The 19,827-nt window shown below is 41.5% G+C and overlaps 1 protein-coding gene across 1 annotated transcript in view; it reads left to right on the forward strand.

Moving 5' to 3' along the window:
• The first annotated feature begins 786 nt into the window (after positions 1–786).
• The window catches only part of LOC129708165 (voltage-dependent calcium channel gamma-1 subunit-like), a 32,407-nt gene continuing 13,366 nt past the window's right edge, over positions 787–19,827 (forward strand). Inside the window, exon 1 of the mRNA XM_055653759.1 lies at positions 787–1,697. Within this exon, the coding sequence (XP_055509734.1) occupies positions 1,454–1,697 (244 nt within the window). The 5' untranslated portion in view covers positions 787–1,453. The remainder of the gene's footprint in view (positions 1,698–19,827) is intronic.

The raw sequence follows: 19,827 nt of genomic DNA on the forward strand, positions 1-19,827 counted from the left end.
GAGAGATCCACCTATAACAGCAGGGGGAAACCCTGTTTACTGAAGAACAAGGATATCTCGGATGTCTTAGAAGCTGGAAAGATCCGATGTAGACGGGGAAATTGTGAGTTAGGGGATAGCATCTTTGCAAGAGGCAGGGTAGGAGTAGCCCCGATAACTGTGGGAGTCAGTAGGTTTAGCAGTACATGTCAGTCGATAGTCTGTCCCCTGTGATGGAGATAGCGAGATCAAGAAAGGGGACCTTTCAGTCCTGGGTCTCCTGCATTGCCAGTGAGGCTACACAATTTGAAGGACCACACGCCGTATACCACTTGGGTAGCTTACAACCCAATGGTATGAATCCAATTGAACAATGGAGGACCCGCGTGTGTGGGGGGGGGGGGGGGGGCGCAGTGAGTGAGGGGGGGGGAAGAACAAAGGGGAAACTGGCGCAGGGGAATTTGTAACTTTGTATGGGCGACTATTTGTAAACCACAGCAAGAAATGCAAGCAAACAATTTCACTGTGACTTGTCACATGTGACTATTTTAGATAACCATAAAACCCTCCCCCTCGACAGCGACAGTGACAACAGGATTTTCTTTTAATGCGGTGTACATTTGAATTTAACTGCGTGCAGATGTGCTGGAGTTAGATCCAATTAAGTTCTAACAGATAGAATTAAATAAAAATATGATGGAGCAACAAGCGAAAATGCTTTGTTTGAAACACGACAATGACTCTGGGTGAGAACTGGTAACATACAAACTCCGTACTGACAGCAACCGCAGTCGAACCATTTGTGGAATTCCCTGCCACAGAGGGCAGTGGAGGCCAAGTCACTGGATGGATTTAAGATAGAGCTCTAGGGGCTAGTGGAATCAAGGGATATGGGGAGAAGGCAGGCACGGGTTATTGATTGGGGACGATCAGCCATGATCACAATGAATTGCGGTGCTGGCTCGAAGGACCGAATGGCCTCCTCCTGCACCTATTTTCTATGTTTCTATGGTTCTAACCCGGGTCTCTGGCGCTGCATTCGCTGGTAGCAACTCTACCACTGCGCCACCATGCCGTGAATCAAAATCCCAAAGTGCATGGCAAAATGCTTTTGCATCGTGGAATCATTTCTGGATTGTTATCTCTGGAGTCACCACACATTCCTCCTTATCAAATAATATAAGACTAACCAGCAGTAGAACCCAGAGTCAAAACACCTTTCTGCCAGATCTAATATCAAATGAAGGCCCGAACGGATTTCATTCTGGGGATGTGACTGGTGCGAGGGTGTTCAGGGAACTGGGACAGAGATCCAGATATAGATCCACATTTGTGTGTCTATCTCCAGATATAGAGTGGTGCTTGGAAACTTTACACCACGGCTGAGACTCTCGCTGGGACCGGGCTGACGCGCATCAGACTTAGCGAGGAGCAGCGACTGGAGACAAGATCGGCCAGAGTCCTCAGCGACGCAATGGAGGAGAATAATAAAGCGGGGAAAATTAAACTTACGTCCTGCTTCGTGGCGATCGGATTAATTTTAACGGTGGTCGCGGTCAGCACCGATCACTGGGCATTCCTTCGCCCCAGGCTGGAAAAGTCCAACACCACTTGTGAGGAGGCGCATTTTGGGCTTTGGAGACTGTGTACCAAACGTACCTTCATGATCACTGTGGATCCCGACGGCGGGGGCTGTGGGAGCACCACTTTTCCCGGAGGTAAGGTCGGCAGAATTAGTTCTTAGGTGTTAAACCGATCTAGCGGTTAGCATGGGCCGAAGGGTTCATACTGAGAATCCAAATGAATGAGCTTAACAAATAAGGTTGGCCACAAAAAAAGTAATTGAGGGAAAAAATGTCACACATGGTCCGCTTCGCAAACATTGGGACGCCAACGGAGGAGAGGAGATTCCTGACTGGGGTATCGGTGTGTAAGCGTTTAACCTGGCACCCAGCCCGTGACTGCTTGGAGAAGATCCGTAGTTCCTAAATTAACATCTGCTGTCGCGGTGAAACCCCACTTTCCTCGGGATGTTTTTAATGAACATTGTTTAACCGATGATAGTGGAGGATGCAATAAACTGGCGAAGTGACGGGTAATTTGCAATCTTTTCTCCCCCGACAATTCAAAGAACCAATCTGCACTAACAACTGTTGCTGTTTCTAGAAGCTATTAAATAATTACTCTAATCGACGTGGTAAGAATTCCTATTTCGCGACAGCTAGTTTGTTTTTGTATTTCTGTTTTATGAGCATCGACAGGAGGCAGGATCACTCCTCCACTGGGCAGATCGAACAGGTGCAGGAGTAGGATTACACCGAGTTTGATTGGAGTTAAATATACGACCAAAGAGGGTGGCATTTCCCCTAACTTGCTCTGCTTTGGTGCAACAGTCTGTCTTCACTACAGGTTCCCCGCTATTGCAGCATCGCTCAGTCGGCCAAAGTTTGATTGCTCCCAAAGCTGCTGACCAACTTATTTCATCCACGCGAAAGACCAGATACTTCCACCATTTCAGTAGTTTTTTCTTTTAACGATTTCTGAGGTCTTCAGTTTTATCTGAAAGTTCTCAAACTGTGCTGAAGCATAGCACCTCTCACTGCCCTACTAGTTCATCCCCAGCACATTTGACCGATGTATTTTAAGTTCCTCTAAACAAACATTCCCTCATTTCATTGTACCTCCTCTGAGACTCTTATGTGCCAGTGTGGCATGGAGGGAACACATTCTTCTCCGGGTCAGAAGGTTATACAGTCAAATCCCTCTCCAGAGACATAAACGGGCCTGTCCCATTGCGGCAACCTAATTGGCGAGTTTAAAAGAGTTTGCCCTCGACTCATACTCGCAGCATGGTCAACACGAGGTCCAAGGAGGTCTTTGTAACTCTCCTTCATGCTCGAGAGTAGTCCCTGTGTACTCGAGGTCTCATCTAGGTCACAGCGTATTTTTCAACATGCTGAAAAATGCCCACGAGTAAAAAAAGGTCGGCATGGAAAAAAAGGCGATTAAAAAAAAAAAAAGTAGATCGTCATGTTATCCGTAGGTAATCGAGGGTAGTCGAAGGTAGTCGCAGATAGTCTTCAACATAGTCGAAGGGAAGTCGAAGGAGATCGAAGGAGGTCGTCTTCACTCTCCACTATTCGGTGTCCAATTTTCCCAAAACTCGCCAATTACAGTGGCTCGCATAAGTATTCATACCCCTTGAACTTTTCCACATTTTGTCACGTTACAACCACAAACGTAAATGTATTTTATTGGGATTTTATGTGATAGACCAACACAAAGTGGCGCATAATTGTGAAGTGGAAGGAAAATGATACATGGTTTACAAATTTTTTTACAAATAAAAAACTGAAAAGTGTGGCGTGCAAAAGTATTCAGCCCCCCTGAGTCAATACTTTGTAGAAACATCTTTCGCTGCAATTACAGCTGCAAGTCTTTTGGGGTATGTCTCTACCAGCTTTGCACATTTAGAGACTGAAATTTTTGCCCATTCTTCTTTGCAAAATAGCTCAAGCTCAGTCAGATTCGATGGAGAGCGTCTGTGAACATCAATTTTCAAGTCTTGCCAGAGATTCTCAATTGGATTTAGGTCTGGACTTTGACTGGACCATTCTAACACATGAATATGCTTTGATCTAAACCATTCCATTGTAGCTCTGGCTGTATGTTTAGGGTCGTTGTCCTGCTGGAAGGTGAAACCTCCACCCCAGTCTCAAGTCTTTTGCAGACTCTAACAGGTTTTCTTCCAAGATTGCCCTGTATTTGGCTCCATCCATCTTCCCATCAACTCTGACCAGCTTCCCTGTCCCTGCTTAAGAAAAGCATCCCCACTGCATGATGCTGCCACCACCATGTTCCATGGGGATGGTGTGTTCAGAGTGATGTGCAGTGTTAGTTTTCCGCCACACATAGCGTTTTGCATTTAGGCCAAAAACTTCAATTTTGGTCTCATCTGACCAGAGCACCTTCCTCCACATGTTTGCTATGTCCCCCACATGGCTTGTGGCAAACTGCAAACGGGACTTCTTATGGCTTTTTTTCAACAATGGCTTTCTTCTTGCCACTCTTCCATAAAGGCCCGATTTGTGGAGTGCACGACTAATAGTTGTCCTGTGGACAAATTCTCCCACCAGAGCTGTGGATCTCTGCAGCTCCTCCAGAGTTACCATGGGCCTCTTGGCTGCTTCTCTGATCAATGCTCTCCTTGCCCGGCCTGTCAGTTTAGGTGGACGGCCATGTCTTGGTAGGTTTGCAGTTGTGCCATATTCTTTCCATTTTCGGATGATGGATTAAACAGTGCTCCATGAGAATGTTCAAAGCTTGGCATATTTTTTTATAACCTAACCCTGCTTTAAACTTCTCCACAACTTTATCCCTGACCTGTCTGGTGTGTTACGTGGGCTTCATGATGCTGTTTGTTCACTAATGTTCTCTAACAAACCTCTGAGGCCTTCACAGAACAGCTGTATTTATACTGAGATTACATTACACACAAGTGGACTCTATTTACTAATTAGGTGACTTCTGAAGGCAATTGGTTGCACTGGATTTTATTTAGGGGTATCAGAGTAAAGGGGGCAGAATACTTTTGCACGCCACACTTTTCAGTTTTTTATTTGTAAAAAAATTTGAAAACCATGTATCATTTTCCTTCCACTTCACAATTATGCGCCATTTTGTGTTGGTCTATCACATAAAATCCCAATAAAATACATTTACGTTTGTGGTTGTAACGTGACAAAATGTGGAAAAGATCAAGGGGTATGAATACTTTTGCAAGCGACTGTAGGTCGCCGCAGTGGGACAGCCCCTTTAAAGGTATAACTCTTCACAATACTTGTATAGCACCGAGGTATTGCTGCAAGACTAGAGGTGCTGTCTTTTTGATAAAGTGCTTAAACGTTGACATCACTGGTGGATAAAAGGAGAAAAACCAAGAATTCATGCCTTGATCCATATTTATCCATCAAATCAGATTATCTGGATACTTTCACATAGATGTTTCTGGGAGTTTGCACATACTCTTCCTATAGTTAACTGTGAAGATGATTCAAAATAATTACTCTTCGTACAGAAAAAAATCTGTTAATGGAACATTCTTGGGAATTCGGCGGTGACACATTGGTAGATCTTCTGAACTAGTGGATGTTAGTTCAATTGATACACTTTTGATTCCTTTTTAAAAATATGTTTTACAGTGGAATAACGTATATATTAATCCACTTTCGAGAATCAATGGGTTGTTCCTCACGAGCTGGTGGTCTTAATGTTATCGTTAACAAAATATAATTTAAATAAATGGTGCCATTGTAAAATTAAAACATATACGTGAAATAACGTATACACAGTGGAATAACTTATACCTTATTCCACTGTGTAATATATTAAAAACAAAGGGAATTGAAAGGGTATACGCTGGATTAACACACACTAGCCCAGAGTCTGCCAATCTCACAAAACGGCAGTCTTAAGGTCATCATTAACAATGTTAATTTTGTCCAGAATTCTATAATTGCATTTAAATCAATGCTTCAATTGTGAAATTAAAACTGGATCTCCTACTTGTTCTTCCCAAATCAGACTTGGTGTTTTCTGGCACCGAAACCATGGCATGTTAATTATTAAGGATGTTAGGGATGTCCAGGTATTGTGGACACTCTACAGTTCACATTTGCTGGAAGTGGCCAGCTTGGCCTTCATGTGTGACTAGGTAGAATGTTCAGTGGCCCAGTGTCTTTAAGTCCTTTAACATTGACTTTCCTTGATCAGCATCTTTGTACCCACTGACATCTTGGAGTCAGGTTGATGGAGATGACACAGGTTGATGGAGATGACACAGCAGATTAGGTGGTCAGTTCAATAACCTTAAGGTTCATTCACTTACATTCCAGCAGAACTTTTTGTATTTTGACAGGTGTTTGTACTTGGGTCAAGCATGTTGACATGAAGCCTTGTTCTTGTTTCTCCAAATGAAATAGGCTCCCATATCACACCTCCTCATACATCACTGTCTCTGTGTGAGAAACTCCAGCAGTGTTTTGAAAGGATGTCACAAACTTTGTCCTCTAGATTCCACTTATAAATAGAGCTGTTGGCAGGATTCAACAGTCTCTTTGTTATTTAGGCTGCGTTATCCACAAATCATTTTCTTCTGTTTATTTATTTTTTGACATCTGATCATCCAGGTAAGACCAGTATTTGCTGCCTATCAGAATTGCCCCTGAAAAAAATGTGATGAGCCACCTTCTTGAACTTGCTGCAGTCCTTTTGGCAGCTGCCTTAATGCATTATTTCATATTTCTCTGGAGTACTCACACAATAAATGGATGGGCCCTGGAGATTGTATTAGAACAGAAAGATTCAGGGGTTCATAGTTCCATGAACATGGTAACACAGGTATCAATGTTTGCAGACACAGACAGAAGCACACTCATGAACACAAAGAGTGAATCAAAATCTGAAACACCTACATTCAGATTTTGGCTTCAGCTCTTAATTAAATTCCATATTTAGATTCAAAATGAAATGTCAACCTGCCCACTTGTACCTACTTGGCTTTGGGCTTGTTCACTGCACATAAAATACAATTGGATTCCAAATGGGAAAACCAGATGGAGAAAAAGAACATCTTTTTAATCACTCTTCATTGTACATTTTCTTTCCTGAAGGATTTAAGTTCACCAGTTCACAAAATCTTGCACAAATGATCATGCCTAATGCATGGTTTCAGCAACATTTGCTTTTCCTTGGTGATGGGACTAATTGTGAATCATCGCTGCCTAGATACATGGTTATTTTGTAATAATTTTTGTTTTAAAAGTTTTGCAATTCTTAGAATGTGGAAGGGAACCATTGATAGTACGTACCAAGTTGCCGTTGAAATATGTTGGTGAAGCTTAAAAGATAAATATTAATAAAGGACATAGATCATTGCAGTATAGGAACAAGCCCTTCAGTCCACCATGTCTGTGTCGCTTTTTATGTCAATTAAACCAATCTCTTCTGCCTGCAAATGGTCGATATCCTTCAGCCACCTGCTCATTCATGTGTCAGTCTAAATGCCTCTTAAATGATGCGTATGTATCTGTTCCACCGCCTCATCTGGCAGCACCTTCCAGGCACCTATCACTCTCTGTGTAAAAAACATCTTGCCTCCTAAATCTCCTTCAAACTTTCCCCCTTACATCTTAAAGCTATGACGTCTAGTATGTATAATTTCTACCGTGAGAAAAGACTGGCATCTACACATCTTATCTATGCATTCCTCTCATAATTTTATCTACTTTATCAGGTCGCACCCTCAGCCTGCGATACTCCAGAGAAAGCAATCCAAGCTTGTCCCTAATACACCCTAATCTAGGCAACATCTTGGTGAGCCTTTCCCAAGCATCCATCACCTTCCTGTAATGTGACAATCAGAACTACTCACAATAGTCAAAACATGGATTAACCAAAGTTTTGTACAGCTGCAATATGACTTGCCAAACCTTTATATTCATTGCTGAATAACTTGCAGGGGGAAATAATGTTTTAATTATATTCAATCCAATCCGTCAAGTCTCAGGTTTATTTCACGTGCCTTAATCGTCTGTAATAAAATACTTTACTTCTATGGAGACAACATCCACTGTCCTAACCTCACCAATCATCTTCATCACCTCAAAAAACCTAATCAATGTGGGAAGACAGGGCCCGACCCAAAATGTTACCTATCCATGTCCTCCAGAGATGCTGTCTGACCCGCTGAGTTACTCCAGTGTTTTGTGTCTATCCTTGATAAACCAGCATCTGCGGTTTCTTGTTTCTACAATGAAAACACATAGCTGATTTCTCCCATTTCTTTTACACCTAATCGCTTCTCAAATAGATAATCAATTTATGTTAGCTCTTGAAAGGTTAGGCAGAAAACACATTTGAGCTCTAGTGCAACTAAGGACTGACCACTTCAAATTCAGCTTTGATTTGGTACTGAACTGCCTTTCTTTTCCCCAGATGCTACAAATAGAACAACCAGGCAGGGAAGATCCTATTCCATTCAAGCAGTCTTTACCTGAGTTTCTGTGTTTCAGTGAAGATTGGATAGGATAAAAAGTGGGTTCTAGTTGATTCAAGAGATGAACAGAGAATTCCTCCCAACAGAGAAATAATGAGGGTATTGCACCGAGATGTTCCCTGCAACCTGTTTCTCTCGCGGTTCAGACTCGCCAGCCGCCTGCCACTGTTGCGGGCTGGAAGAGTGGAGTGCGTGAGGCTGCAGCCACTGTTTGAATACCTAAAGGGGCTGCTCCTTGCCTTCTGGCTGCATTTTTCACCCACCATCCTCATCTTTGGACACCCTGTGCGTAGGGGAGGGTAGGGCTGGAGATGCCCTGGTTGGGTTGCTCCTGGGCCTGGCCAAGCTGGCCATCCGCGAGTCAAGGCACCAGGGTGTGGAGGGCTCTACCCGAGCTGGCAGCCTTCCCCTTTTCCGGGGTTACGTCCGTGCCCGGGTGGGGTTAGAAAGGGAATACGCCCTGTCCGCGGGCACCCTGAGGGAGTTCCGGGACTGCTGGGCTCCGCAGGGTGTTGAATGTATCCTCAATAAGGATTGTAACATAGTTGTATAGTAGTTTATTATGGATATATGTTTGTATTGTATTCTGGCTTATTGTTATATTGTAATATTATTGTAATATTATTTTTTAATAATTGAATATATTTTTTTGATTTAAAAAAAAGAGAAATAATGAAATAGATTGTATAGCCACATCATGTATCCGTTATTCCCAATGCTGAATACCGTGTAAGAGGAAAAAAAGTTTCAGAGAGGCAGAAAAAATCTGGGTTGGGAATTTAGAGATGATTGCTGAGAAACATTCTTACCATGATATGCTTGCACAGCAGAACTTTGCTCTGACTTGTTGGCTGTGAGACCATTTAAAATTATAAAGGACCTGGATAAACCATGCTCTCTGGTTTGTTTTATGTGGAGGTGGGGGATGGGGTCGAGGGAAACTTTTTTTTCAATCTCCTACCTTGCGGGAGATGCGATTGTTTTCCGGATAGTATCTGCGGTCGCTCTGCGGCCTAACATCATGGAGCTGGAGGACTTGCTCGAGACTGACTTTGAACCTCACCGCGGGGCCGTGGACTTACCATCGGAGCCTGCGATCCCTTGCCTGGGATCGACGCTCCAACCGCGGCCTGCGGATTTCACCATCGAGGAGCTCGAAGTCTCGGTTAGAGACCGATGTCGGGAAGCTCCAAACGATGCAGAAGGTTTCAAGCAGCCCCGGCCTGGGGTCAGGCGTGGGGGAGCTGAGATTCCCCCGATGCAGGAGTTTGACCGCCCCGACGCTGAGGGTCCGACCGCCGGCTACGGGAGCCAAGATCGCCCCGTCAACGGAAAGCTCGAGGCCCCCGACCGTGAGAGAACAAAGAAGGAAAGAGATTTAACTTTTTTTTCGCCTTCCATCAGTGAGGAATGTGGAGGTGTCACTGTGGTGGATGTTTATGTTAACATGTATTTTGTGTGTTTTGTTGCTTTTATTAGTATGACTGTATGGCAAATGAAATCCCTCCTATGTTGCAAAACATACCTGGCTAATAAAGTATGATTATGATTAGGTGGAAGGTCATAGTTTGTTTCCCTCGTTTATATTAGGCTTAGTAACATTGCAGAAGGCTATAGACAGATTCCATCATGTGCAGTTTTATTTGTTTTATACATGGAAATCATATCTCCAATTTGATAGTGAAACACTGGACATCTACTCCAGCGCTTTGCTTGCAACTATTAATAGGTTTCAGGACAGATTCATCTCTCGTTGGAAGAAAGGTTGCAAGGCTGCACAAGTAAAAAATAAAAAAAGCACTTAGCTGGAGTTAGGAGACTGTGGGTCTGGAATCCTCCGGCCATGTACAGCAAGGATGGACAGTGGGAAGAGGTGAAAAGGTTTAAAATGAATGTTTCAGATGAATTAATGGTTTTTCATGAAAAAAGGCATTTGATTTTATCTTCCAGTCATAGAATAATACATTTATCTTTTGTCAGTAGTTGGGGTGATTATTTTAGTGCAATCCCTCATTCTAATTTTTTTTGGCATACTTGAGGGCATTAAGCACTCTGCTGCTAGTCTGCAAGACTTAACTCTTTAACTTGTCTATTATCTTCATGCTTGTTGACCCATGCAGACTCTGGGTTAGGCAATCTCACAGCTTTGAACATTGTGCCCTTGTTATCAATTCCGTCATTGACCTTCATCCCCCCTCTCTCTTCTCTCCTCCCAACATCCACCCAATTCTGGCCACTTGATCTTTGACGATTTTTATCACTGCACCACCACCAGTTATGACTTTAGCTATCATATTCCTAGACTCTGGAATCAATACAAATATACAATTATTTATTGTCATTTGAACTCAAATGAAGTTAAAATGAAATTTGGTTTCTGCAGTCATACAACAAGAAAAGAACCAAGGCACACACCAACACAATTTACACAAATATCCATCATAATGAATCTCCTCCTCACTGTGATGGAAGGCAACGTCTTGTCTCTCTCCTGTGCTCCAATCTTCTCCCGATGTTAAAGCCCCCCCGGCAGGCGACAGCAAGTCTCGCGCCGGACGATGTAAGGCCCCGCTCTGGGTCCCAATGTCGGAGCCCCCGGTTTAGTCATCCTTAAACCTCACTTCTCTCCATGTCTTTCTTGAAGAAAGTCCCTAAAACCTGCCTTTGTTAAGCTTCTGGTCATCTGCACTAGTCCTTGTAAAATTCTATTTGATAACATCATAGTAATTCATTTGGGATGTCTCCTGTGTGCAGTGGTTATATAAATGAAAGCATCTGTTTGTGATGAGCTAGCTCAGTCACTGTAATTCTTCATCTTGAGTGGAAAGTTGACAAGAAATGTTGGGGAAGAGATTCCAGTAACATACTTTGCTAACAGCTGCAAGGACAGCTGGAATTATACAGCCAACCTGCTGTGGGTGAGCATGCAGCTATGTAGGGTGATATATTTTAGGAATCCAATTTAATGCTTGTTAACATAACTCCCTCAATTACACACTGATATGGGCACAGCTAAATGCAGCCCTGTTGGAATGCTTCCTATCCCATTCTGCTTTGGGCAGCGTTAGTTGATATCCCTCTGGATTGCATTTGTCACTTCTGAGTACTAATCTTGCCAAATCTGCTATGTTTCCCGTTGTGATTTAACTAGAAATGTGTAAGATTTCAAAGAGGTCCAGACTTTAGTAATGAAACTTGCATTTACAGCGATCCCTGTTTAATTATCATTGTATGATCCCAGATAGAAAATGTGCCCTAAAGTTCCCAGCACCAATGGGGTTGACATGATCATGGTGATCTAATTGGGATTGAGTGCTGATCACAAAGCCAGATTTTGAAGAATCGGCTTCAACGATATTGTAGTAATAAAATAGATCAAGAAGGATATGGATGTTCGAAGCATTTCATGAAACTTCCAGAAAGTCTGCTGGAGATTGGCTGAGGGAAAAACACAGAGTGTTTGGGCAGTGCGACTCTTCCAATGACAAAAGATAAAGAATCTTAAAAACTATCTCAAAGCCACATAAGCATGTGAAGTTACAAATCTAAATTAGGCAGATGGTGAAATAACAATGTAGTGCTGTTGCTGACCAGTAATCAAGAGGGTCAGAGCAACAAACTGGAGATATGAGTTTAAGTCTCCCCACGCCCATCGCAGAAGACTGGGAATTTAAAAACAATTAAATTTAAAAGAATTAAAAAGATGGTCTCAGGTGACCAAGAACAATGTAGATAACTCATTAAAACCCCTACCAAGGCCCTTCAGAGTAGAACATTTGCAGTCCAACAAGTCAAGCTTCAATATAATTCAAGACTGACAGCACCATGGTTGACTCTCAAGAGAAATGCTCTGCAAACCACTCCGTTTCAGGATAGATAGGAATGTACAATATATGCTGACCAAAAATCCAACATTCCCAATAAAGGCTTGTTTCAGAAAATATTGTAAAGAATTCTTCTGCTTTTATGTTTATTATTGTTAGATTGAACGTAACTTAATGCAATTTATATTTATAGCATAGGCATTTAAAATATCCAGTTGTCAACAACTTCAGAGAATTCTTGCGTGAGGCGTGTCAATATGTTGAGTCTGCTTTTGGAACCCATCAATCGTGTTGCTTTGCTGCGTAATAAATATTAAATGTACACAACGAGCTCATCAATGGATTTAGCCATCTGATTTGCACCATTCAGACATATTATACACACTCAGGGACACTTAGTAAGTTTAAGAAAAATCCAAAGGTGTTTCAGAGTCTTCAACTAGTGAATTCATGTTGAATTGCAGTTATTATTGTAATGTGGGAAATACGTCTGAAAATGTGTACATAGCGAGGCTCCACAAATAGGTATGCAATGTGATGATAATCAGATAATCAACTTTAATGGTTTAATTCAGGGCTACATATTAGCCAGGGTACCAGGATTAGCACCACTGTTCTCCCATTTGGCTGTGGAATACATTTCAAAATTCAAGAGAGTTTATGGTCATGTGTCCCAGATAGAACAATGAAATTCTTGCTTTGCTTCTGCACAACAGAATTATAGAAGGCATGAATACGGAACAGATCAGTGTGTCCATATACCATTGTATAAATATATACACACATGAATAAATAAAACAGATAAAGTGCAAATAAACAGATAATGGGCTATTAATGTTCAGAGTTTTGTTTGAGTTGAGTTTAATAGCCTGATGGCTGTGGGGAAGAAGCTGTTTCTGAACCTCGACGTTGCAGTCTTCAGGCTACTGTACCTTCTACCTGAAGGTAGCGGGGGGATGAGAGTGTGGCCAGGATGGTGTGGGTCCTTGATGATGCTGCCAGCCTTTTTGAGGCAGCGACTGCAATAGATCCCCTCGATGGACTGGGCAGTGTTTACTACTTTTTGTTGTATTTTCCGCTCCTGGGCGCCCAGGTTGCCAAACCAAGCCCGTACCATTTTATTACACCCAGAAGCCGATCATTGAGCTTTGCTACTAACTGTATTTAAAGTACACGCTTTGCAAAATCACTTAAAGAATTCAAAAGTTAGGACGACGCAATTAACCCCTGTTCATAGTAGATAAAACAAAGTAATCATAATCTGTCCCTCAGTTTTACCTGTTTGGGCATGTTAATCTGTCCTGTGGATTCCACAGTTCAAAAGTGAAAACCATGACTCAGTAAGTACCACTATCCTTTCAGAGTTAGAAAGCTGTGGGTTCAAGCCCCACTCTGAAAATTTGAGCACAAGATCCAGACTGACACTCACCTGTCCACATTCTCCAGAAGTGCTGCCTGACCCATTAGTTACTCCAGTCTATTTTTTTTGTTGCAAATCAGCATCAATCAATCAATCAATCAGTTTTATTCGTCATTTGCACATAAAGTACAAGTGAAATGAATTTGCCAGCAGCGGTACAATGAAAAAGAACACACAAAAACACTATAAAAATTGAACACAAACATCCACCACAGCATTCATCACTGTGGTGGAAGGCACAAAATTTGACCAGTCCTCCTCCATTTCCCCCCATGGTCGGGACCTCAACCCTCCGCAGCCGCCACTGTGGGCGTCCAGATGAGTAAAAGACAAGGTAAGTCCTGAATCTGTGCCTCCCCCACTCAGGTTGGTGGAGCCCGCAGGCCAGCGGTCGGAGATTTAAAGTTCCCGCCGCGCCACAGTTCCTTGTTTCTGCGGTTCATTGTTTCTGCATCCAAACTGGCACTATGTATTGATAGAATAATGATAATGTACTCTCAGAGCTATATTGGGAGCATTGTGAACATCAGATGTGTTCTGAGGACACGAGACACTGCCAGAGGGGCAGTGGGAGTGGGCTGCATGGTCATAGGGTATTAGGTCTAGACTGTGTGTTAGGAATGAACCGTGAAAGTGCTGCAGCATTAGCAGCAGTGCAAAGAATCTTGTTACATCCTGAGATCACAAAGTGTAAATTATTTCAACCACATTCTTGGTTAGCACATTTTGCTCTCTGAAATCAGGGGATGATAATCTGTACGTATTGTTTTCACAACACATAAGGCAGAGGTTCATTTGTCTAGACTGCGCATTATTTAAATGTTGATTTTCTAAGATGCAATTAAATGTTGCAAAATACCTATGAAACTTTATAAATAGCTATGAAACTAAGAAATAGCTATGAAGTCCAGGTACGCCACTTTATAGTGCTGCCATGACATTCTGTTATAAAGATTGTACTCAACTGTGTTGCTATAATGCAATTGCAAGATTTTGGATTTTATATCGCCAGTAATGGCTTCAGAAATGTCTTGTAAAAATGGATGTAATTTCTTGAATGCTATCATACACCAAGTGCTTCCTTGCCCATTGTTGCATAATTGTATTTGCTCTTTGTAGGAGATTGAAAAGAACCTATTTCTCTACCTCTACATCCATTGTGTTGTTTACCACTGCATTTAAACTGTAACTTAACCATCACATGCCAATTTGAACTTGTCTGTATTATTATAACAAACAAGGAGAGCTACACATGTATTTTATATTTATTAAATGCAGCTTATGATTCTTGCTCTATATCCTCTCCTTCCTTTTTGAGTATGTAATGTAATGGTCTGAACACATGACAAGAATTTAAAGGAATCATGCAAAATATTGCACCATCTCTTTGCTATTTTTTCCAGCATTCATGCACAGATACATATAAGCTACTTTTCCTGGGCTGTTTGTCAGCCATTGGCACTGACCTTCAAACCAAAGGATATTATTCATTATGAAAACATACATTCCGTTTGCATCACGTTGTGTTCAGGCTCAGCCTGTTCAACCTTTCTTCAAAATACAATGCCTTCATTCAATGAATCAATCTAATGAATTGCCTTTAATACAAGCATACCCCTCATTAAATATGGAGACCAAATCTGTATACAGTACTCCAGATATGGACTAATCATGTGCATGGTAGTGGCAAAATGTCCATTTATATTCCTTTGTGTACTGTGTCTATTTTATAATTCCCTTTACCACCTATCTTTGTGTTACCTCCAAGTTTGGCTGCAACACATTCAGTCCCTTCATTTGAGTAGTTCATAAAGATCGCAAGTTGCTGAGTCTGCAGCAATGAACTCTCTGTCATTCCAATCGTTGCACTTTGCTAACCTGCCCATTGACTGCTAATTTACAAATTCCTTTCTATTCTAATGTATTGCTCCCAAAGTCACGAGATCTTACCTTGTGCCATAATGTGACATCTTATCAAATGCCTAACAAGTACAGACGTTTCAGCAGGACCAACAGCGCCTGTAGAGAGGGAAAAGAATGAATGAATGAAAACTTTATTGTCATTCAGATATACACCTAGACACAGTGCACAAAGGTGTCAATCCTTCAGGCCAATGACCTTTTGCCAGAAGTAAATTCTCCTACATTCTTCAATGCCATTTCCATAGTGTGCTTTTTTGTAATCAAATATATTAATCCAATGGTTCCCTTAAACCAGCCTTAAAGACTTCTAATGAACATCAAATTATTTTCCCTTTCATATTTTGTTGATTCTCCTTAATAGTATTAAGGTTTGTGAAATATACTCCCACCAAATGGATTGCAGCATTTCCCCTGAAACAAATATTATGATAACAGACCTATCCTTCTCATTTTTTCTCCTTTTTTTCTTGAGTAGGGGTATTACAATTGCAATTTTCCAAATCTTTGAGATCTTCCTTGGATCGCAGTAATTTTTAGAAAGCTCCGACCAATATATCAACAATCATTAAACCACTTATTTTGAAGCCCTAGGTTTCACACCATTATGTCCAGGAGACTTGTCAGTCCTTGGTCCAATGAGTTTGCCGAAGTTATTATTTGTCTTGTATGGTTGATTTATACAACTTCGTAATCTCCACACAGCCTTGGGTTTATCTGCCTTAAGCTCATCACTATTCCATGGATAGTTTTCACAAACACACCATTGTAATCTACCTTGTCCACTTTGTTCTTGACATGACTCTTTAAAGCATAAAGGGATTGGTCTGGCATGCAAATGGACTGCTAGAATGTCTCTGTAAATTGTTCCTAACGTGCAGGGAGTGGATGAGAAAGTGAGATAACACGGAACTGGTGTGAAAGGGTGGATGGTTGGGCCGAAAGGCCTGTTCCAAGCTGTATCTCTAAACTACATTTATTTGATCTTATGCTTCATAAAAAGGCTAGAATAGGCTAAATTGCTAAAATATTTAAATTTTCATACTTAGCAGATCTGAAATATTAAACAAATTCATTTATTTGCTCTAACGCTCAGAGCATGAATACATCAGGTGCCCATTTTATTTTTTGATTTCACACAACTGTTGAAAACAAAGAGATCATATAGCTTAGAACAGGAGATCTGAAGCTTTCAAAAATATTATATTTTACAGCAGCTGCATTATTTCATTATATGATAACAAACATTTACGGTCGACTTACCAAAACCATCTGTAGGAAAGTGGTCACCCTGGTTATGGTGATGGCCTTTATTCCACAAATAAAACAAGGTCACAATCAATATTTTAAAATTAATAGCAATTGTATGCCTGCTACAAATTTGTGAAATTCCTAAAACTGTTCTGCTTTAGTTTCCAAGGAGATGTATTTGAACTGCCTGTCTACCTTGTTGAGGACCTTGCTATTTTTTTCCCTGCACTTTGCTGACTCAGTGGGTCAGGCAGGAACTGTAGAGGGAAATGGACACATGATGGTTTGGATCAGGATCCTGCTTCAAGACTCAAGTAGAGGGGACGTAACTGGGAGAAATGTTGCCTGTCCATTTCCCTCCACAGATGCTGCCTGACATGCTGAGTCCACCAGTTACTTCTTGCTCAAGATTTCATCCTCTGAGTCTCTTGTTGTCTCCATTGAAACAGGCTGACCAAGCGCAGGGTCGGCGATCGTTTCACTGAACACCTCCGCTCAGTCCGCCTAAACCTACCTGATCTCCCGATTGCTGAACACTTTAACTCTCCCTCCCATACTGACCTTTCTGTCCTGGGCCTCCTCCATTGTCAGAGTGAGGCCCAGTACAAATTAGAGGAACAGAACCTCATATTTTGCTTGGGCAGCTTACATCCCAGCGGTATGAACATTGAGTTCTCTAACTTCAAGAGACCCATGTTTTCCCTCTCTCTCCACCATTCCCTTTCCCAGTTCTCTGACCAATCTTACTGTCACCGACTAAATTTTATGTTTGTTTTGTCACTTTCTCCCAGCTGACAATGATCTATTCTCCATTTTCCTTGAACTCCATTCCCTTTGCCCTGTTTTCACATCTTCACACTTCCTTATCTATCGATCTCTCCCCCCCCCACCCATCAGACTGAAGAAGGGTCTCGACCCTAAACTTCACCGATTCCTTTACAGAGATGCTGCCTGTTCCGCTGAGTTGCTGCAGCATTTTGTGTCTATATTTGCTAGAATGCAAATTTACATTTTAACAGTGAAGCTTTCTTTGCACTTTCCATCATACCTCTACAACAGTGTAGAAGTGTGACTTTGAAGAACGAATGCTGAAAGCAATCTTCTAATCCAATGTTCAACCTCCAAGCCGTTGCTGCATTTGAGCATTCCAGATTGTCTGGGAAACTGTTACGTTCTTTGACAAGCAAGAACATCAAGGGAGCCTGCCCAATGTGATCACAATATAAATACACATACAGTTGCATGGAAAACAGCATGTGCAGCACTTAATGAGGTGTTGCACTGGAAAATAAAACTTCTCTTCGTCCATGAAGTTTGGGCAGCATCAAGCTTGTTAGAGCACAGTAAAATGACAGGAATTTCTCATCTATCCTACCTTCACAAGGTAGTTCTGGAATATTCTTCCACTGTTCCAAGGGGGCAATCCACCCGCATACCTCATTTTCCGACTTCCTTTGGCTTGTTGAGGGAAATCTCTGTTACTATCAGTCTAGTAGTGGTTTTGTCCATTCAATTAACCTATTATCAATTTAATTTAATTATGTGGCTGAGGTTTAATTAATAAGCTACAATGTCATCCCTGTAAAAGGCCCTTTGGCAAATTAAGATCTCATTCTAACCCATAGCAGTAGCTGACCCAGATTTTGCAAGTTTTGCCTGGAATTCCATATTTCTCAATGCAACTGCCAATGTGTTCAAGATTCCTGCATGAATGCAGATGTCCTGAATGTGTTCCTTGAGTTCCACTGGCTGTGCTCCACTTTACATGATCCCAGAGAAGCAAGAACATGCTGGAAATTCATTGTTCAAGAAGGAACTGCAGATGCTGGAAAATCGAAGGTAGACAAAAGTGCTGGAAGAACTCCAGAAAACTGCTCCCAATTAAACCAGCAAGATCTACAGCTAATATTATTTAATAATTCACAAAGATCCTCAAAGGTCTTTATTCGGACACCACATTACCCTGTGACTGGTTTAAAGATTACCACGGGCAGAATGTTACTGAGAGTTCAACAGTACTTATGCAATACTCAACAGATCAGATAGAATTTGTGGTGAGAGAAACAAAAATGTGTTCTAAGCTTGCAAGGGTGATCATATACCTATGTCAGCTATTCTTGGGGCCGGACATAAATCTCGCAATGGCAGCCTCAGAAATTCAGTAATGGGCCAACCAGCTGCCCTCACAATAATGTTATGTAATATTGAGCATTCAAACCTGCTGATATATACACAGCAAATGCAATGTACAACCTCTGTATAATTTTCCAGTAAAAATGGTGGAGACAGTGAAATTAAGTCAGAAATATCCAGTACAAAAGCAACTATATGAGCATAGTTTGGTGGCTAATTTGATTTAAACACTGGTTTGGCTGAGAATGGGAGCCGTTCCATCACAGATGTTATGAGTTGTCCACAAATCAATGCTGCACCAAAATGGGATCAAAGGGTAGTTCAGCCAAAGAAAATGAAGGAAAAGAACAAAGGGACTCAGAGTATCTGAACATTGATAACATGCAAGCGGTGGTGTGTAGTTTTGCTTTTGGCTTGATGTAGACAAGGGTATGAAAGAGCCAACGATAATCCGCCAAGTGTATATCACAGCTGTGAGAATGCCACTACAAATGTGAATTGGTTTGTGAGATCTGCCAGCGTATCCAAGTGCACTGCTGTGAGAAAGGTATAACTTCCTCATGTTGGTGGAAAACCAGTGTATTGACATGCAGCTTGCAGTGTCATTTACTACTTGTGAATGAATAATAGCGGAACTTGGATCAATTTTCATAGTCTTTCAGGAAATTGCATCAGATAACAGTCTGCAATTCCTGTCATTAAATTTGAACATATTTTGTGAGATGAAATAGGATTGAATCACTTCACATCCCCTTATCATCCAGCCTCACTTCAAATTTTCAGACATCAGTACCTACAGTGAAAAGGGTACCACAATGAACATAGAACAGTACAGCACAGGAACATAGAAAATAGGTGTAGGAGTAGGCCATTCGGGCCATCGAGCCAGCACCGCCATTCAATATGATCATGGCTGATCATCCAGAATCAGTAATATAATATATTTTTATTGTCATTACACATAAGCGCAAGGAGATTTGGTATGCAGCTTCCAACCAATATCATAACATAAATAACTAATAAAATTTGGATTTAGATATCCCAAGAACATGGATTGTAAAAAGAACAGTAAAACAATATACCGTTCCTGCTTTCTCCCCATTTCTCTTGATTCCGTTAGCCTCAAAAGCTACAGTATATCTAACTCTCTCTTGAATACATCCAGTGAATTAACCTTCACTGTCTTCTGTGGCAGAGAATTCCAGATTCAGGCCCAATGCCCCACAATGTTTGTGTCAAACATT

The sequence above is a fragment of the Leucoraja erinacea genome, chromosome 23 (genome assembly GCF_028641065.1).
Source record: "Leucoraja erinacea ecotype New England chromosome 23, Leri_hhj_1, whole genome shotgun sequence".
Classification (NCBI taxonomy): domain Eukaryota; kingdom Metazoa; phylum Chordata; class Chondrichthyes; order Rajiformes; family Rajidae; genus Leucoraja; species Leucoraja erinaceus.